The sequence below is a fragment of the Lampetra planeri genome, chromosome 2, assembly GCF_965212315.1.
Source record: "Lampetra planeri chromosome 2, kcLamPlan1.2.h2, whole genome shotgun sequence".
In the NCBI taxonomy this organism is placed as follows: Eukaryota; Metazoa; Chordata; class Hyperoartia; order Petromyzontiformes; family Petromyzontidae; genus Lampetra; species Lampetra planeri.
Window position 1 is genome coordinate 33,852,166 of NC_136108.1, and position 21,303 is coordinate 33,873,468.

The following is a 21,303-nucleotide window of genomic DNA, read 5'->3' on the forward strand; positions in this document are numbered from 1 at the left end:
TGATGATAAGCCACTTCGTTGAGCTATCATTTGTGGCCAGGTCGCTTCTGAAAAAGAGCTACATAGCTCAATGGGGCCTTTAGCTGGTCAGATAAAAAAAAAAGTTACAAGTTTAGCGTTTGAAAAATATCCAATGGACATCCAATTTTCAAATAATTTGAGGTTTTCTGGAGTCACATTACGATGCCCAAGGCTGCGCGCTTCTAAAAGTGCAGAGCGCCGGGGGCCTTTACGATTAGCACGGTTGGCTAGGTGCGGCACGAAAGAAGTTCAACAAACGTACGCACATTTGTGATGAACACGATTGTGTAGGAAGGACACGTCGGTGCAGCAATCTCTGACTTCCCTTTTCACCGCGTTTGTCTCTGTCTCTCCCCTCGCAGCAATTCTAATACAATTCTTCATCTTCTTCTCGTTTTTAGTACAATAACAACAACAAAAAACCCCATCAGGATGTGCAACTTTATTCTCTATTCGGGAGGCAATACAAATCCATTTCCCGTTGATTGTTTGCGTTCCTGCGACCGTGTCGAATCCCATCGATTCACACGGTTGGCAACGTACGGTGTCAAATAAGGGCAACATACATAAAGCAAAGACAAAAATCCCCCCGCGTGTAGCCTCTAACAGACTGTCGGGGCAAGTGCTGTTAGCGAGCGCCTATGAAGACCGGCACGGCACACGAGGGGGTGGCTGGCCAGCAGCACGCCCGGCCGCCTTTGTCTCCCGAGGTGGCGATGTTTACTACACACCGCACCAAGTACTCGTTTGAGGCTGAGTCGACAGACATACGTACAGACACACGGGCTACGTTTGTTTTACTCAGTGGGAAATCGCTCCTTCTCCGCTAGAACTCTTTTGCACCCCCCCCCCCACCACCTGCCATGATATCGACGCCCCGTGTGTGTGTGCGATAGACCGCGTTAAGATTGCGATTGATCTTTTAATCACTCGTGAAGCAAGACACATTTTGTTCAAGCACATTTAAAACGAGTCCAGCATTATTACCGGAGTTCTACGGCACATTTCAGATGAGTCACGACCCAGAGAACATAGCTTGAATACGCACGTCTTGTGAAACACGTGGAAACGCTGCATCTGATGTCAACCTATTATATCGCTACTACCATGGTGACTGTTCCCATGAACTCCACCCATTGAACCATCCTTCCACATTGAGAACTCCGATCTACCACACTGACCGTTTTCGTCGCATGATCGACACTAAGGCCGTAGCCATGGAGTCAACATTGGGGGGGGACCAAATCTTCCAGGGTGTCTGGGGGTCCCAACCCAGAAAAATATCTAAATTTGAAAAACTCATTTCCTGCCTAAAATATTTTAAAATTCACGAACACATGGGATGAACTTTTCATTATTTTTTTACAATAATGTCTAATAGTGTATTGTATTACATTGCTCTGTTTTTACTTTTTTCCCATTTCTTGTTTCATTGTATGTAATGGCAGAGATTATGGATTAATAAAGAACAACCATAACCACAATCATATGAACAGAAATCTATACATTGATTTATACGAAGACAAGTCCAGATATTGTGGCCAAGGTTTAGCAAATTGTTGTTTTTATTTACATAGCATAGCAATTATTTTTTTATACCAATATAGTGGGGGGGCATTTTAAGCATATTTAAATATTGAGGGGGGTGTGTGTGTCCCAATATATATTATAATTACGGCCTTGATCCACACTGCGTTCAACCACCACGACACCGCAGGTCAGAACCGCACTCGCACTCACCAACCCACTCACCCACTCACTCACTCATTACACCGCAGGTCACAACACTCTCACCCACCAACCCACTCACCCACTCACTCACCACACTGCAGGTCACAACAACACTCTCCACTCACCAACCCACCAACCCACTCACCCACCCACTCACTCACTACACCGCAGGTCACAACACTCTCACCCACCAACCCACTCACCCACTCAACCATCAACCCACTCACTCACCACAGCGAAGGTCACAACAACACTCTCACTCACTCACAAGACCCACCCACCAACCCACTGACCCACGCACTCACTCACCACACTGCAGGTCACAACACTCTCACCCACCAACCCACTCACCCACTCACTCACCACACTGCAGGTCACAACAACACTCTCACTCACCAACCCACGCACTCACCCACCACACTGCAGGCATTATCTGCACACTTCTCGTCCCGCACCGCTCAATTTTACGAAATCACTTCACCCGCCGACTCCCCCCCCCCCCCTACCAAAATTCTCACAACAATCTCGCTCGAATTCGCGAAACGCGTCGACTCCAAACTCCAACAGCGCCCTTTGTTGCCATCCGCTCGGCGATTTCTCGGCCCGCGCAAACTCGCGCGAGGGAACGGTGGCAGCGGAGCCTCGATTTCGACGCGCAGTTTTTTGTTCTCGTTGTTGTCGTCGTTGTCGTCGTCGTTGTCGTCGTTCACACTACGCTGGGCCGACGCGTTCGCTCGCAGCGGCGTCACGGCGCCGCCGTCGGCCCTCGCCCTCCACGTGAATTTTCCCGGCCCCCCTCGCCGAGTAGCAGGCGAGCACGATGAAGACGAATCCCAGGAGCTTGAGGGCTGCCGCCAGGCTGAAGACGGCGCGCGCCAGCGACCCGGTGTCGTACCGCCAGCACGAGCCGGCGAGCCGCTCGTCCCCTCCTCCTCCGCCTCCGCCGCGGCCACCCCAGAGCACGCACGTCGTGTCGATCACGGCGCCAAAGTAGACGGGCGTCGGGATGTAGGCTACGGGGAGACGAGGCACGAGAACATGCAGTTTGAATCGGTGGTTGGCATAGGGCCCCCCCTGTGTAAGGTGTTAAATAGCCTCCCCCCCCCCCAACCCGTCAACTCACCCAGCCAATCACCCCACGTCTGATCCCCCCCCCCCCCCCCTTCTTCATAGGACGGTGGCTGGAACCTTCCGACCCGTGGCCGGGGTGCAGTTTCACCGCCTGCACACGGGACAGCTACACCAGCGGCTGGAATTACGAACCCGGGTCTGGGTCTGGCTTCTTCTGGCGATGTGGTGCATCGAGTCAAGATAGATTTCCCGCTCAATTGAGCACGAGGGTGGTGCTTATTTCCCGTTTACCGCCTTGCCGAGCCAGTGGTGGAAATTCCACGTTCATATGGCAGGAGTGAGACCACAACTCAAAGTGATAACCCCCAACTAGGATTTGAACCGGCGCATTCTGATTGCGTTGCGCATCCTGGCTGGTACATAATCATGAGTTTAAAATGTATTGTAACGCCAATTGTGATGACGCTGAAACACAAATACACGCATGCACGCACTACGACGCTGTAACAACAAGAAAAATCCGGTCCAATTTAACCCCAAATCAAGTCCATTACATCAATGCCAACGCAACGTTGTACGTGGAGCGTAAATGTTACTCTTGTCCTCCCGTCAATCATCCCTCCGCCGTCCTGCGATGCCACGGTCCACCCCGTTCCTGTGCAGGAGGCCGATTTCATCGCTCCATCTCCACAGCGGAGCTCCCTTTGGCCATGTCCTCGCCTGTGGCTGCAATGTCATCGCGAGTCACGTCCATCGACGATCATCCCTTTCAGCGACGTGGCCCTGCCCAAGTCGCTCGCGTTTCTTCTTCTCCGCCGTCTCCTCCGTCAGGTGTTCTCATTCACACCTCCACCGTGTGTGCACGTGCATGTTGGACTTCTTTCGCACCGTACGTAGCCAACCCAGCTCATCGGAGGTTCGGGGGAAGGACAAACAAACTGAACACAAAAAGCAGTTCTTGAAAAAAGGAGTTTTCAATCTTGGATTTAAAGGTGCGTACTTCCAGTGGCTTTGTAATATCGGAAGTCATCTCAATTCTCTCTCTAACCTGCAGTGTTCTTCGATTATTTCCCAGTGAAAGGAAAATAAAATAAACCCACCTTCTTCAAACTCTTCTGGATGCTCACATATTGCGATGCGGGTTGCGCTTTAGACTCTAATTGCATCGTGATTGTCCGATTATCCTCTCTCTGCACCGGAACCTCATACCCCTGACCTGCTCCGGCACGATAAGAGCCTTTTAAAACATTCCCTGCTCTCTCCCAAGGTGACGTGCGGCGTGTGAGTGGCCACTCTCCCTTCACCCCGACGTGTTGGGACGCGGTCGCGGTTCGACGCCGTGTAGACACACACACACACGGTGTACGGCAGAGAGAGAGAGACGTGACGGCGGCTCGAGAATTATTTGTTGGGAGCGATGGTCCAACGAGTTGGGAGCGATTAGCGAGCCACCGGAGCAATGCCACTTTTAAATCATCTGCATTGAAAACTAATTTCTTTTTTTAAATCCTTTATATTAAGTTCGCTTGCTTGCTTACGACCGTGCAAATCTTTCGGTCGTTTTTTAACCCACTTCCCGTGATCCAATCGAGCTGACATTTTCCACACAGACTCGTTGTGCGTGACAATTAATGTTCGTGAAAATGTTTTTCCTAAATTTTACACTTTTTAGGACAAAAATATTATATTTAATTACCAATTGCTTAATGGTGCAATGCAATCATCTGACCCATAGGTGGCAGCCATCTCAAGCCAGAGGACGAGAGGACTGTAGCCGCCACGCATATAAAGGATTTATAGTGAAAAACTTTGTTTTTACGGGTTATATAGTTTAGTTTGTTGTCCTTCTCCGGCACCTCCGATTGGCGCGGTTGGCTACGTATGGCGCGAAAGAAGTTCTACACATGTACAGAATACGAGCTACAGGCGGATCGCTGCTGACGTTGGCGGGAGCTCGAGTGTTTCTGTCGCCCCGCATCCGAGTCGGCGTCCTGGTCACCTCCGCACCCTTGGGCTTTTGTCGCGTCTCTACGGTGCTCTCACCGCGCCTTTGATGTGAATGCGGGTTCGCAATCGTCGGCGTGTTGAGATGCAATTTCCTTGAACGTTGCTGTATAAAATCAAAGCATTGCTTCCATAACAGAGGGTTTTTGGTGGATCAGATCGCGTAAATATATAAATGTGTCGTTAAACCCGCCACCACCCGACGCAGCCAATGAGTAAGGTTTGTCGCGTAAACAGAACGTGGCCAATTCGTCACCAGTACAGCACGCCTGTGTGTTGGAGAGTAAACCCACAATATTTACAATTCGTTTACTCTCCAACACACCGGTGTGCTGTACTAGTAACGAATTGGCATGTGTCATTTACGTAAGAAACCTTATTAATTGGCTGTGTCAGGTGGTGGCGGGTTTAACGACACATTTCTATTTACACGATCTAGCCCAAACACCTCTATTCTGGACAATATTGGTCTCGAAAGCCGTCGTCTTAAACAGATGCAGGACTTGACAACGATGCTTTGTTTCGAGAGCGAGCCGCGCAAAATAAAAAGACGACACCCATTAACGGGTGCTGCTCTGCTTTATGTAGAGGAGCGCAGAGCTTGGGCAATTGTTGGCGCCGGCTAACTGCCTGGCTTTCTTCCCGCTTGCCTGCGGTGCCTAGGCGAGTGTGAGAACGATGACGCTACGAAAAACGAAACTTCGTTTTTACCGCTCGAATTTCTGCTCCGATTCAACAACAACAACAACAGTAACAAAAACAGTTATTCATCTCTCTGCTACGAATAAGGGCCATTGCTCATGACGTTGCCTCTCGAACATTTGTTTCCTTTTAGGGCCACGGCGTCCGTGGCGGACGCGTAGCGTTAAAACCACGAGAGGCTGCGCATGCACCGCACTCGCGGACTCGACTCACCCAGCGCCCGCAGGAGAACGAACTGCATGCCGAGGGCAAAGGGTCTCTCTTGTTCGTCGACCGACCTGGAGACAAACAAAGACAAAGATCCCCCGGAAACCCCACCGTATAGCCTCAGCAGACCGTTGGGGCAAGTGGTTCGCGTGCTGCGCTACGGACCCGGCGATACAGAGTTCGATTTCCGCTCATGGCCAACGCAAGTTACGATTATTTGAATTCCAGATTTGAAGCTTTCGTGACTGCAAGGATTCATATTCTTAGGTTTTTTTCGGTAAAGTCACGTAGGTAAAAAAAAATAAAAAAAATAATAATAAAAGTAATATAAAAATCACGACGTTTTGGAGGCAACACAAGCTTCCGTCTTCAGGTGGAACCGTCACAGCACGATAGCTGTATCAAGTAAGACCTTTATTCTACTCTTTAGGGTATCGTTATTGAATAGCCGACGGTATAAATTGGTAGGCCACGGTTAGAGGAAGAGGAGGAAAAATACCCTCACGATGTCCCCTCTAGAGCTCCCTCTAGTGGAGGCTCCTCCTGCAGCAGTGTCGCGAGCAATTACAGGGGCTGCACCTCTTTACTTCGTTTATTTCAGCAGGGAACTGCACTTGTTTGTTGCTGCTGCTGCTGCTGCTGTGTTGAACGAGAGCTCTGCGCCGGATTGACCTGAGCGTGACGACGACGACGGCCGGTTGGGCGCCGGCCGTGACGAGGGTGACGACGAAGAGGAACGCCAAGAACGGTGCCAGGGTCCGGCATTTGCCAGGGCACCTGCCCGGTGTGACGTAACCGGCGGGCTCGGCATCGTCGCCTTCACCGTCGGAGCTCGTGCGGTCCTCCTCCGTCGGTTGCCCCCTCCTCCCGGCTCGCGCCTCTTCGGACGAGGTGTCGTGGCGGCGCCCCGCCGTCACGCACAGGCAAGAAGTGAAATCCAGCTCCTGTCGGAAAGGCGGACGTTCGGAGCGCCGGCGCAAGGTTGTGGCGAAACTTTCAGCGCGAATATAATTCGAGCGTTTTTTATCTCGTACTTTATTCCGGATAGAATATTGCATCCCCTTTCAATGGGAGAAGGAAAAAAAAACAATTGGTATGACGTGAGCGTGTTTTGTGCTCGCCATAAAGTGATGTGACCTTGCGCTATCCGTTATTCACGTTCACTCTATCAAGCGGGCTGCCTTCCTGTGCAGATTAATGGGGTCAAACATTTCATGAAGGCCAAGAACCCCACTCGGGGAATTTTTGATAAAAGGCGACAAAACGCAATGCCGGATATAACACAGGTATTTGGATACGTAGGCTTCCGCGACCAATATTGTGATTCATAATATGTTTCTTTTTGGGGTTAGTAGACCGTGTAGGTGTGATGTCCTCCACCACACGACACGGCCAACCAAATAAAGTTTTCACGCGAGCAAAATGCGCCCATCAATTCTATTTTTTTATTATTACACGCTTTTATTTAACTCACTCTGTTGTTATTGTTGTCATATCCTCAAATTTTGTAACTCAATTTTAACCCACTTCTCAATGTGGTATCGACTGCAAACTTGGTATACTTATGTCATACTGATGACAATACCATATTCTATCATAAAAAAAAATATATTTTTAAACAATCTTTTTAATATCTTATGTTTCGGCTTGGGTCTAATTGTCCACGCTCAACTCACGTTGGTTGTAAATCACCACGGCCCCTTACGTTGTGGCAAGCTTCAGGGCCACTTCCTGGAGTCGTGGAGTTCTGCCATTACGAGTACGGTACATTTCATTAAAGCGTGTTTTTAAACACTTGTTTTGAAATATGACTTATTTACAAAACTGGTTACGTTGAAAAGTGACCAACAAAAAAAATCCGACAATTTTACACAAAGTTTCGCCGCAGACGATGCCGGGGGGCCTCATCAGAGCGACTGAGCTTCCCCGATCGGGAAAAGATTGTGAGAACAAGACAAACACCACTTCCTGGACGCTCACTGCAGCAAAACGTCACTTTGCACCTTGACCTTCACCTCGAAGTGGGTGACCCCCGTGCATCTAAACATTCCGCAGCGGTTGTACAAGAGGAATTACTCTCCCCCCCACCCCTGCCCGCCCACCACGCGCACCGTGACGACTCACCTCCGCCGAGCCGCGGGTGATGTCCGCGGTGCACCCAGCCAGGCAGGGGCTGAGGTAGGTGACCCCGTCGGAGCCGCACACGGGCGCGTACTCGTGCGGCTCGCACTCGCCGCGCGCCGCGCCGCACCGCCTCCACGAGCTGCGTGCCGGCACCGGGAAGAAAAATCGGCCACACGCGTGGATTCGGTAACGATCGCAGAACGAGTTTTGCCCTTGCAAGCGTTTGTTATAGGTCGGGCACAAGCCGACGTGAGTAGGTTAAACGTTGAGTTTTATAAGGGCACCACGGGGTGACCAGCCCCTCCCCACCCCCCCCACCCAGCCCCACCCTCCCCACCCAGCCCCTCCCCACCCTCCCCACCCAGCCCCACCCTTCCCTCCCCACCCAGCCCCTCCCTGCACGACGGACACAATAATCCCCTGTGGGCTGGTGTAACCAGGAGGTTCCTACCAGTATAAGCACACCTCATATAAGCGAAGTTCTAATCGAAGCAACACATGGTTGTATTACACTGGCGGGGAGGGAGGCAGAGGGCAACTTCCAATATAAGCACACGACTTCTAATATAAGCACAACTGGGCTTGCTCCCAAAGGGGCGCGCTCATCCAAGCGCGGTTTCCCAGCTTAGGCCACGTGTTGAGATGCCCAAGGCACGACTGCGTGGGGCATCTTGGGCACGTCGTCTCGCCGGCGTCACACAGAGCGAGGTCATCATCGCCTTGGCTGGCGAGGTGAATCCTTTACAGCGCCGCCAACAGCGCTCCGACTAGCGCGTCCGGCTGCGTGCGGTGCGAAAGAAGTTCAGCATGCGTGCAGCACGTGCAGCAGCAGCGGCGGCGGCGCAACTTTGTCCACACACCTCGCTCGCATTGGATTGTCTCCGCGCGAGAGTTGTCGTGCCGTTGTAAGGCAGGCGGACAGACGCGTCTCACGCGCGCGCGCACGCACTCGGTTTACGAGCGGCTCGTGGCCGCGCTCGCACACCGGCTCCCGCCGCAGCACCTGCTGGGGTAGCCCCGAGCGTCGACAACTCCGGCGGTCGGGTCCTCCTCGTCGCAGGCGACGGACGACGACGAGGAGGAGGAGGAGGAGGAAGAAGAGAAGAGGAGGAGGAAGGAGAGGAGGGAGAGTGCACTGCACGCCACGGCGAGCCGCGCCGCTCCGCGCACCCCCAGCCCCAGCCGCTTGATGGCGAAGCCGCCCAGCAGCAGCCCCGCGCCGGCGCCCGGCACGATCACCGCGCCTAACGGGACGGACAACCGGGCATAGGACAGGGTCAGGTGGTGGGGGGGGGGGGCTGCCCCTCCCGTCCCCTGCCCCCCACCCCCCCCCCCTACTGAAGGCTCAGCACCCCCACACCAACACTGTTTCAAAATTCTACCGTTAACCATGTTGGCTGTAATGCTCCACGACAATGCGTGAGACGCTGTCTTCCCGACAGACCTGTTCTTCACCTGAGGACGGCTGCTTGCGTTGTGGCTGAAACGTCGTGAGAATTATTTCATTATGTTTTATTTTTATCATTTTTTATTATTTCCATTCTACGTGACTTTACCGAAAGAACCAAGAAGATGAATCCCTGAAGTCACGAAAGCTTTAAATCGAAATTTAATGCGTGATGAGTTTGTGTATATTATTGCTTTTCGCGTTGAACAGGGCCCAGTAGTTTAGCGGGAGTGCTCTTGCCAATAACATGTGGTAACCCTGCAGCAATTGGTACAAAGCTCGCTTGCTTGCTGTTGGATATTGGAAAACCGCTGGACTAAGATTCAATATTGTTTATATGTGCAGACACAGAATGGAAGTTTCACTTGCATCCTCAGGAATGAATGAATGAAGAGTGCGTGAAGGTGACACACACAGAGAGAGAGAGAAGGGACTTGGCGCGTGCCTGTGTACACGCTGGCGCGCGAGGCCGGCACGCCGAACTGCGCCTCCAAGAACTTGGGGGTGAAGGTGACGAAGGCGGTGACGATGGCGCACTCGGCCGTGTAGGCCAGGCTGACGAGCAGGAACGTGGGCCGTCGCAGGATCCTCCACGCGGCCCGGGGCAGCTCTGTGGGTTTTTATTTTATTTTCCCGAGCAGAGTTCACTTCGGTTAAAGGAACGAGCGATGAAAGTTTTCGTCGTCAAACGTACACAAAACATAGCGCGGTGTGGATTTACATTTTTAAAAAATAAAAGTCAACGATGGCCCGAGGTGGGTGAGAATCGCCAAGCGTGACGGTTGGCTGTGACTAAAATCCATCGTTGACCGGAGCGCGGCTGGCCGGCGAGGCGCAGCGAACGAGTGTGGATGAAGAGGCGGGCGGAGATCACCTCACGTGACCTTGTTAGGTGACGGCAGTGGACTCGAGAAGATCAGACATGGTGAATGGATATATTTATCTTACCTATAAACGTCACTTTTTGTGACGTTTATAGGTTTACATCAACTATTTACCCCACACTTTCTTTAACTTTTTGGACTTTTGCAAGCCTCTTATAATTTTGTTGGTGGAGAAATGGACAAACGGCCCACCAGGCTTTCACAATACCTGAGTATCTGTGTATGTATATGTAAGGTTTTTAAGAGAAGTTTTGAAAGATATTTTTCACCCGGGCAACGCCGGGTACTTCCCGCTAGTAGGTATATAAATAAGACGGACTAAGTTGACGGATTGGCTGAGATAATAATATTGGAGGGGATAAAAATGAGCGCCCCTCACCCTAACATTTAATAAGCAAGAGTGGACAAACATTTTTACTTTTTTAGGAAATTAATCTAACAGAACGACTTAATGAAATCCACGGACTAAGACTTTGACGACGTCAACTAATTCGTCAATAACACTGCGGTTTTAAAGGAAAAATACATAATGGACGACGTTTCGAGCAATGGCCCTTCTTCATAGCACACGTGAATATAAAGGAGACAAATTCTCAACGTAACATTTAAATTAGGGGTATAACAATTCCCCAGTTACATCACCAAAAACACTCAATTGCTGCAATTTAAGACCACAATATGATGGAGTTCAGTCTACATATAATTTTTTTTTTGTAAGTGACGGTGAATCATAGCGACTCCATGAGATGCAACACGTGTGAGAGACGTCACACGAACCCAATACAGACAACAAACACTCAGTCGATGCATCATGCATCGCGATCTCGGTTGTCAACATTAATGGATTATATCATCAACATTGGTCCATCCCCCCCACCCCCACAACTCCGCTTAGCACAGTTGGCTACGATACGGAGCGAGAGGAGTTCAACACGCATATGTACAACTGATGCATTGTTACAGCTCTCGTAAAACAAAAAAGATAGCAAAATATTGTGTGTTCTGTAGTACGTTGCAATAACTGCAATGTGTGGATGAAGCAGCAAGCCTAGCGTACACCAAGGCATGACGAGCCAGTGGTGATGCGGCTATCGAGTGTGCAGGCGGTGAAACTGCACCGGCCCTTGCGCCGGATGGGTCCAGGCACCGGGCTATAAAGAAGGAGGAGCAGGTAGACATGGCATGTTGCGTCAACGTCGGGCTAACGTTGGTCCAACTGTTCCACGTTTACCGGGGAGAAATTGTACTCGGGGGGTGTGGTCCCGTTTCATTCCTTAGGCCGGGGGCCCCATGCCAACCACATCGTGGCAACCATATTGTGGCAGACCACATCATGGCAACCATATTGTGGCAGACCACATCTGGCAACCATATTGTGGCAACCACATCATGGCAAACCACATCATGGCAACATGGTAACCACATCATGGCAACCACATCGTGGCAACCATATTGTGGCAACTACATCATGGCAGACCACATCATGGCAACATCATGGTAACCACATCATGGCAACCACATCGTGGTAACCATATTGTGGCAGACCACATCATGCCAACCATATTGTGGCAACCACATCATGGCAGACCACATCGCGGCAACCATATTGTGGCAACCACATCATGGCAAACCACATCATGGCAACATAATAACCACATCATGGCAACCACATCGTGGCAACCATATTGTGGCAACCACATCATGGCAACCACATCATGGCAACCATATCATGGCAACCATATCATGACAACCAGATCGTAGCAACCATAATTGTGGCAACCACATCGCGGCAACCACATCGTTCAGCAAGCATCCCGTCTACCTCTGATATCCCTGCCGAAGGTGATGGCCGTTGTGACGGGGACACTTTTGTTCCCCCTCGGCTGAAGCGAGGATTCTTCTTCTTCGACCACCGCAGCAGCAGAAGCAGCAGCAGCAGCAGAAGCAGCAGCAGCAGCGTCCTTCTGCTCCGTGACGGCGGCGGTCACGGGGACGGACGGCTTCCGTCGTCCTCGCATCTTCTTGGGGAAGGTGAAGAGAGGCAACGCCACTCCGAGGAGAGCCACGGCGCACAGGACGAAGCCGCCCCACCTGCACGCAGCGGAGAGACGGTGGAGGTTGCGCCTCGACCCCGGGCGGACGCCCCCCCGGTCAGCACCGCGGGTGCGAAACAAATCATGGAGCGCCGTCTGCTTCGGGGCGGACGTTAAAGACCGCACGGTGGCGTGAGAAAAAAATAAGGGGGGAGGCCACGTGTGCCAGCTTCCAATTATCAAAAGTTGCTCGCAAATTACAGAATTGGTTAAATCCGGAAAACATCATCACCCCCCCCACCCCCAATAACCGTGACACTACCGCAGACATCACTCACCTGCGATTACCTGAAATGAGTGGCTGATTAAACACGATTATTATGCGCGGGTGTGACTTGTTCCCCGGAGTGCGAGTGTCCATACGCCCAACAATCCGCTACTCCGAGCACAACCTGGTGGCATTCGGGAAAATAACGAGCGGGGGAAGAAAAAAAAACACCGAAGCACCCGTTCTGGGCTGGGGGCACCACGTCGCCCACCAGTTTCCGATGAACGTCGGGTCCCCCGGCGGCACAGGAGACGACTCCCCCGGGTGGGTGTACGTGCCGAGAAGCAGCCCTCCCAGCAGGTAGCCGGCGGCTGGACCCAGCGCGCCCGCCACGTACAGGGTGGCTACGGACAAAGACAAAGTAACAGGCTGTCAGGGCGAGTGGCTTTGTGAGTGGCACCTACGAAGGGCGGCACGGCACACCAGAGGAGTGGGTGGACAGCACCACGCCCGGGCTGCCCTTTGGCTCCCTCGTGGCGATGATTACTACACACCGCACCGGGTAGTCATTTGAGGCTGAGTCGACTTAAGGCAGGACCAAGACCGGTTCAGATAATCGTCACCGGTGTTGGCCGTGAACGGGTATCGAGCCCGGAGTCGCCGGGTTCACAATGCGACGCGCTACACAAACATGCACGCACACGTACGGACGAGCTGTTGACTCTCTTGATTTCAGTATTCTCCGCTGTTCATGAGTGAGGCTGCAGCGTTGTCACGGTGAGGATTTGTAACATTCACGGCCGAATTGAGCAGCTTGAAGAAAGCAAAGACAACGATTCGTGCCCGTCTCAGTGTCGGCACTGCCCCGCGCGTGAGTCGCTGACAATACAGATGTGACGTACGGGATTTTTTTAAGGAAATAAAATAATTCTAGATTTGTTCTAGATTTGAAGTTTTCGTGACTGCAAGGATCCATACTCTTTGTTTTTTTCGGTAAAGTCACGTAGGTGAAAACAAAATAAAACAACTAAATTAAATCACGAAGTTTCGAAAGCAACACAAGCATCCGTCACCAGGTGTGACCGCTCCAGAAAAATTACTGTAGCGTATGAAGAGAGCTATTTAGAGACACGTGTTTATATAGGGTACTAGGGGAGGGGGAGGAGCCAAGGGGTCGAGGGGGGGGCATGCGGCAGGCCGTGTAGCGTCACGGGCGGTTGGGCAGGGGATTAGCATGAATTAAGCCGGTGGATAACCATATTTTATCTTTGTGATGCCAGGGGAGGGGAGGGTGAGTGTGGGTACTGTGACTGTACGAAGAAAGTGGCGGGGGGGGGGGGGATGGGGGGACCATTTTTTTGCGCGATTGAAACACTTGTACATAAACATTTCCTAGTGATGGTGGTGTATCAGGCTGGGAGTAAAAGACTGGAAAATATGGATATGGCTGTAAAATTATAAGGCAGCTAAAATAAAATAAACCGTGTTTAATCATGTCAGCAGCAATTTCCAATATTGAACGTTGGACTTCATTCAATTTCACAATTTCCGTGGCCGCCGTAACTACCCTGACCACAGTGCCAAATGGAGGCCTCATGAATGACTGTCCCCCTCTATAAAGTCCCTTCTCGTATTCACATTGAAAATTCATTTCTTTAGAGCCGCTTTTTGTATTTCGTTTGTTGCCCCCCCCCCCTCCGATTAGCGTGGTTTGCTACGTGCGATGCGAAAGAATTTCAACAAACGGTACATTCATCCTGACTCATGAAATCACCTCTTCTCATCTGCAAATGACGATTTTCTCTCTCTGTCTCGATCAAGTACCCCCATTCAGACTTCTATCATTGCGTCATCTCCACTCTCCCTGCCGTGCAAGTATTCTACCGCTCACTTCTTATTCTTTGGGTCTGAAAGGTAAAGTCACGCAGATAGGTTGAAAGAAAATAACAAAAAACGACGACGTTTCGATCACAACATAAGCGATCGTCATCAGGAGGAAAATAAAAACCCATTTAAATGCCAAACACCCCCAACCCACGTATTTTTCAAACTCCCACAATGGATTCTAGATTTGAAGCTTTCGTGACTGCAAGGATTCATACTCTTAGATTTTTCGGTAAAGTCACGTAGGTAAAAAATGAAATTTACGTGACTTTACCGAAAAAACTAAGAGTATGAATCCCACAATGGACACATGCCCTGCCTCCCTCTTTGTACAGCGCCGTGAGATGCTGCCACATGCAGACACTTTATACATCCAAATTATACAGTATTGTCATAGTTTTGTTGTTGTCCTCTCTGCCCTGTCACCTCATGCCCCTGACCTTTCTCCCTTTGATAATAGCCTTTAAAAACACAATTTTCCATCCTCTATCCCAAGGTCACCTGTGCATGTTGCTCCCAATGTATACAACATATTGGGAGGAGGTGAAAATAAATGTTCTTTATCAACCCCACATCACATTGTGCAGAGGTGATGCGAGGAAGGGTGAGTGACGAGTACGGTGGACCACAGAAGCTCGTGGCAACTGTGGACGTGTATAATTGTTTTTTTACCCTTCTATCTGGCAACACAACTGACACCTTTTTTTTTTACAAGGAGTCATGTTTGCATAGACCACAATACCTGCAGCCATAATGCAAACAAAAAACATAACTCTGAAAATATATGCACTGTCCTGGAAGTTGATTGGTCCACACCCGAGACAGCTTTCCTTAGAGCCTAGTCTCACATGGGTTGGACCAGATGACGCCAAAAGGCGCACAACTCAATTACAATGCACCATCAGAGTCTGAGAGCTCGGGGTAAGCATTTACACCATTGGAACCTCATTTGCCAGTAAAAAATATGATAATTGTTTTTTTACCCTTCTATCTGGCAACACAACTGACACCTTTTTTTTATAAGGAGTCATGTTTGCATAGACCACAATACCTGCAGCCATAATGCAACAAAAAACCATAACTATGATAATATATGCACTGTCCTGGAAGTTGATTGGTCCACACCCGAGACAGCTTTCCATAGAGCCTAGTCTCACATGGGTTGGACCAGATGACGCCAAAAGGCGCACAACTCAAAGACAATGCACCATCAGAGTATGAGAGCTTACACCATTGGAACCTCATTTGCCAGTAAAAAATATGATAATTGGTTTTTTACCCTTCTATCTGGCAACACAACTGACACCTTTTTTTTTACAAGGAGTCATGTTTGCATAGACCGCAATACCTGCAGTCATAATGCAAACAAAAAACATAACTATGATAATATATGCACTGTCCTTGAAGTTCAACTTCAAGGACAAAACCTCACTCATTGTCACCAGTGACCGTATTCACAAGAGTAGACGATACTCAGGTAAATAAGACGCACACTAAACGTGTGCCCAGTGTCAATGAAGTTAGACAAAGCTGGTCTCACGCACACCTAATGGCTTACAAGACGCACCCTCAACTGTTGCTTTAAAATAGAGGTGGTGGTGGTGGTGGAGGGTGCGCGTCTTTTAATCCAGAAATTGCAGTAGTGCAGTATTTCTGCCTTTCAATGCCAGGTTCACTTTTTTCGTGTCCATCAAACCAACTTTATATCAACGACGAGCATGCGCGCTTGAGTGTTGTCACACCGAGGTAGACAGGCGTGGAGCAGTGGTCCAATTTTAGGCCATACCATTTGATGGAGGGTTCCCGCTCCGTGCCCCTCATTCTTTGGTCTTCCCCGGAGTGAGTTGGTGGGTTTGTTAAAGTTACCGCCAGGGATATTTGGATATAAAAAAGTGAAAATCTTTGCCTTGGGTGGGCTGCCACACAAAGATCGCCTGAGTACACGAAACTTCGGGTGTCCGGGTGGATTGGCTCATCATCGGTGTTGCTGTGAAAGAGTGATGGTGCACGCACTCTGCTTTGTGTAAGAACAATTCCTGTTGGTACCAACGACTTTCAATTTCAGTTCTACCGGAGAATCGTGAGTTCTCAAGTAGCGCACAGACGTGAAGCCGCGGTGGCGAGCTGTTAACTCCCTCTCCCGGTGTACAGGAGGTCGTGGGTTCGATCCCGACCCTGATGCCTGCTGTATATTTGTAGTTTGCATGTTCTCCCCGTGGTCTTCGTAGCTTTTTTTCTTCAGGTCCTCCGGTTTTTCGCTCCACATTTAGAAACATGCCTTTAGAGTATTTGGATGCTTTAAATTTCCACGTTGAGCTATCATTTGCGGCCAGGTCGCTTCTAAAAAAGAGCTAAACATATATGTCAGTGGGCCTTACCTGGTAAAATAAAAAATCGTTTCGAGTTCGATGAGGCTTTGAGTCACCCCTAGCGACTTTGGGGAGTAGCTGCCAATGAATGACGCCGTTGGCTGGTCCATGATTTTACCTGGGTTGAAATCCCAGTTGTGCCCGGATATCAACCTCTCATTAACGTGTGATAACAAGACGGTATTAATTTAAAACAAACAAGAGCGTGCCTGCTAATCCAGGGAAATAAGTTTTGAGGAACGCACTGGATAAATGCATCCCACTTGTTTTGGAATGTATTTCAAGTCGTGTTCATGTTTTCGTTTGTTGCGGTTGCACCCGAGTCAACAGCCGCATGGCTCACAGGGCTATACCTAATCAATGAACAATGAAATGTGTTGGGCCAGGGTTGTTGTTTGACCATACTTCACTACCGATGGCCAGTAGTGAAAGTGGTGGGAAACAATTATCATGAGCTCTGGATTGTAAAACGCTCTTAAGAGAATGATGCCTGGTGTCAATAAAGTTACACACACGCGCATCTACTGGTTTCAAAGAAACACCACTTTCACATTTTGCTTTAAATACAGGGTCGGCCAAAAATCAGCACACGTAGGGTTATTTTAACATTGTCATTAGAACATTTTATTATTTGTTCTTAAAGTGAATATTCTATTAATACGTATGTTTTTTCCTTTTCAAATGCAATTAAAAAAGTGATAAGAAAATTGACTAAAGACGAACCAGTTCAATTCGTGCCAGATGTATGCTAAAGAAAGCAGCTGTAAAAAAAAAGTTATAAATTCATTTCAAAACAGAACGCAGGCATGAATTCATACCAATGGAAGTCAGTTTTAACATTTGTCAAAATAAATATAATAACCCTTGTGCGTCCTGACTTGTGAGCCACCGTGTCTAATACAGAAGGGGAAGAGGCACGACTTACGATCGGGCTCACGACCACAACACAGGAGCCATGAAGGAGCCACGCGCTACAACAATGTGACTCTGCTGCCCCCTGTTGGTGGAGTGCAAGAAAGCCACTTTGTGTTTACACCGCCAATCCACATTGATACACGATATACCAATACCCACATCGATATACCAATACCAACATTGATACATCGATATACCAATACCCACATTGATACATCGATATACCAATACCCACATTGATACATCGATATACCAACACAACCGCCACGAAGTGACGGTGACGTCACTACGGCGCTTGTGCCAGGCTAGGTGCACTCAGAGGCCACGTGAAGTGTCGACAGCTGGCTGACAGGAGGAGGTCACAGGACAGACCCAGCAGGTGCCAGGGTGGGTTTGACTAACTGAGACGACCGGCAGATGCACCAGCAGCGCCCCCTGCTTTACGAACCTGCCTGCACTATTTTATCCGCCCGGCCCTCCGCTCGTTGTTGTGAGCATCGCTCCTATTGCCCTCCGTTGTTGTTGGAGGGCGACTGCCTCCAACTGACCACTAGCAGCGTCCTTCACGAGCCTCCTTCATAGGGGCCGATCTTAACACTGCTGGCACCGGTCTTGGGCAAGTTCAATAATACATGTCCTTACACACACCCTAAAGTGAATACATGCTGGCTTAAAAATTCATTTATTGACCAAACGTACTTTTCACACAGGTGGCGTCCCTGTGATTAATTTAACAGCACGACGAGTTAGTTTGTGGAAACATAAAAAACGAAAATTTAAAATAAAATATTTGCGTAGTCGGCAGGATTCGAACCTGCGCGGGGAGACCCCAATGGATTTCTAGTCCATCGCCTTAACCGCTCGGCCACGACTACAGGCGAAGTAAGCGGGTACGGGAAGGCTATTTAGCCAACGCCATCCCATGCCATGCTCAATTCACTGTTGGATGAAAATTTTGATTGTTTATTCTTCTTCTAAACTTAACGCGTGTGTCCGTGTGCACACAAGATCGATTTCTTGGGAATATCCCACAATATGGTGATTACTGTACGTGGCTCATCAAACGTCACCAATCACCCCTTCAAAACACCAGCCACTCACCAATTCACGTAACCTCACTCATTGCACAGCAACTCAGCCAAACTCACCAGCTCATGTAGCCCACTCACCCATTCACTCAGCCAAACTCACCAGCTCGTGTAGCCCACTCACTCAGCCAACTCAGCTAAACTCACCAGCTCATGTAGCCCACTCACCCATTCACTCAGCAACTCAGCCAGACTCACCAGCTCACGTAGCCCACTCACCCACTCACTCAGCAACTCAGCCAAACTCACCAGCTCATGTAGCCCACTCACCCATTCACTCGGCAACTCAGCCAGATTCACCAGCTCATCAAACCTCACCAATCGCCTCTTCAAAACACCAGCCACTTACCAATTCACAAAACCTCACCCATTCACTCAGCAACTCAGCCAAACTGACCAGCTGACACAAGTCGTACCCATCAGCCGACAATAAACTCACCTGCTCATCATCTTTCATATCCTCCTCGGCAGCCATCGCCTCTCATCACCAACCCACAGCCAAACACCGTGATAGTAGTTAACACTATTTCTTCCATTTTACCAGGTAAGGCCCACTGAGCACGTGGTGCTCTTTTTCAGAAGTGACGTGGCCATCACAAATGACAGCTCAACCAAGTGGCTTATCACGTGGACATTTACAGCAGCCAAACCCCCTTAAACGCGTGTGTCTAAAGGTGGAGGGAAACATCGGAGGAGCCGGAGAAAAATCCACACGACCACGGGGGAGAGCGAGACATAACAACTCCAAATGTACAACAGGCGTCACGGTGGCAATACGAACCCACGGTCCCCTGTACACCAGGCGAGGTAATTCACATCTCGCCACCGTGACACCACGGGACACTCACCCAGGTACAAGGCCGAGCTGCTGGGCTCCACGTTATCGTCCAGGTAGGTGGCGCCCAGCGTGTAGATCGGCGTGGAGCCAATGCCGACCAGCAGCTGTGCCACCACGAACAGCGCCAGCGGCAATCCCCTCTGCTGACTGCCTCCGTCTTCTTCCTCGGCCCCTGCCTCATCCTCCTCGCAGTCGGGCCCTGACCCCTCATCTAGCCCGGGCATTGGAGCTTGCTCCATTTCGCCCCCTGGTCCCTCACCCAACACGGCCTCTGGTCGGTCATTCAAACTGGCCCCGGGCCATTGTTCAAGGCCTGCTTGTGATGTCTTCTCGCCCAGCCTGGCTTCTGGCTCAACGTCCAGCACAGCCTTTTGTTTCTCGCCCAGTCCAGCCTTTGGCCGCCCATCCAGCCATGACCTCTCGCCCAGCAAGGTCTGTGGTCCTTCATCCAGCGTGAGCTGTGGTCTTTGCTCCTGCCCGGTCCATGACCTCCGATCCAGCCCAACTCCAGTTCCTTCATCCACCCGGAGCTCTGGCCAATGTGCCAGCGCTGTCCTAGGTCTCCCATCAAGATCGGGCCCTGAACCTCGGTCCAGCAAGGCGCTTGGCCCATTACTCAACCTTGAATGTGGCCTCTGTTCCTGCGCAGTCCACGATCTCTGACCCAGCCCAACTTCTGGTCTCTCATCGAGCCCAGGCCTGGGCCCTTGGTCCTCGAGCTCCAAGCCTCCCGTCTCGGCCAGCCTGAACGCGCACAACCGTTGTCGGCCAGACTCGGCCGGCCTAAGCGGCCCCGCGGTGAGGGTGGAGGCGCGTGGCCGCCCGGCCCCGTGGTGGCGCGGAGTCACGAAGTGCGGCAGGGCGAACACCAGGGCCCCCAGGGCCACCAGCAGCCCGCCGGCGCCGAGCCAACGCGGCCTCCTGCCTCTGCCGCCGCGGTAGCTCACAAAGACCACCACGGCGAGGCTGCCCAGGTCGAAGCAGCTGACGAGGAGGCCGGACTCGGAGCTGCGCAGGCTGAAGCGCCTCTCCACCGTGGTGAGGACGCTGCTCAGGTAGCCGCTCACCATGAGCGCCTGGGTGAAGGTTAGGCAGCCGAGCCAGAAGAGGAAGCGGAGGGGCTCCGACGGGGAACACCGCCTGCACGGAGCGCAACGGGACCCAGCGAGGCTCTCCTTCGTGGACCCGAATTCAGAGATGTCCACCACCTCCTGTTGCTGCTGCTGCTGCTGTTGCGAGCCATGGTCCAGAGTCCAACCGGTGGACTCGGAGTGTGTGGCTTCACTTGAGTTCACAGATCTTCCAGAGGTCTCCCTGACGTCCACCAAGTCACCCATTCAAACCGTGTCGCTCTCGTGTGGATCTAAATCCCACCGCCACAGGCTGGTAATTGTCCCGTTGTTATTACAGTATATGGATGATAGTCAATTTTACGTAATGCAGTCCAAAAAGACTGAATTCAATAATATTAAAGTACAACGGTTGGTCAGTCCGCTACTGGATGAAGGCCTACACACGCCGTGTGGGTCACGGAACTTGTTTGACCGTACTTCACCGCGCTGGTCAATGCGAGTTGGCGAAGTAGCCGGTGGGCCCAAGACCGGTTCAGGTATCGCTCACTACTGATGCCAGCCTTGACCGGGAATCAAACTCAGGGCGCTGGGTTCAGAGCCCACTGCATCACCGCGATCGCCAACGCTTCACCTTACTGGCGGTG

General features: G+C 50.8%; 1 protein-coding gene and 1 non-coding gene across 2 annotated transcripts; both read right to left on the reverse strand.

Annotated features, from left to right (window-relative positions):
* Nucleotides 1-1,563: 1,563 nt before the first annotated feature.
* On the reverse strand, nucleotides 1,564-20,923 carry LOC144724369 (solute carrier organic anion transporter family member 5A1-like). The gene is made up of 10 exons (XM_078603449.1): nucleotides 19,597-20,923; nucleotides 12,764-12,896; nucleotides 12,186-12,282; nucleotides 12,014-12,155; nucleotides 9,753-9,917; nucleotides 8,864-9,104; nucleotides 7,861-7,999; nucleotides 6,409-6,680; nucleotides 5,743-5,807; nucleotides 1,564-2,765 (listed from the first exon to the last, which is right to left on the reverse strand). The coding sequence occupies exons 1-10, from the start codon at nucleotides 20,921-20,923 to the stop codon at nucleotides 2,464-2,466; spliced, it is 2,883 nt and encodes a 960-aa protein (XP_078459575.1). The 3' UTR covers nucleotides 1,564-2,463.
* Nucleotides 18,454-18,535, reverse strand: TRNAS-AGA (transfer RNA serine (anticodon AGA)). Its single transcript has one exon. It is a non-coding gene; the product is annotated as a tRNA-Ser (tRNA).
* Nucleotides 20,924-21,303: the final 380 nt, after the last annotated feature.

What these genes read in the sequence shown, in the direction of transcription:
- LOC144724369 (XM_078603449.1), bottom strand. Translation starts at nt 20,923, where the DNA reads ATGGGTGACTTGGTGGACGTCAGGGAGACCTCTGGAAGATCTGTGAAC. An exon ending in CAGCTCGGCCTTGTACCTGG is followed by an intron (nt 12,897 to 19,596) that starts GTGAGTGTCCCG and finishes CTTTGTCCGTAG; the next exon opens with CCACCCTGTACGTGGCGGGC. An exon ending in GCTCGGGGCTACCCCAGCAG is followed by an intron (nt 8,000 to 8,863) that starts GTGCTGCGGCGG and finishes GCCGGCACGCAG; the next exon opens with CTCGTGGAGGCGGTGCGGCG.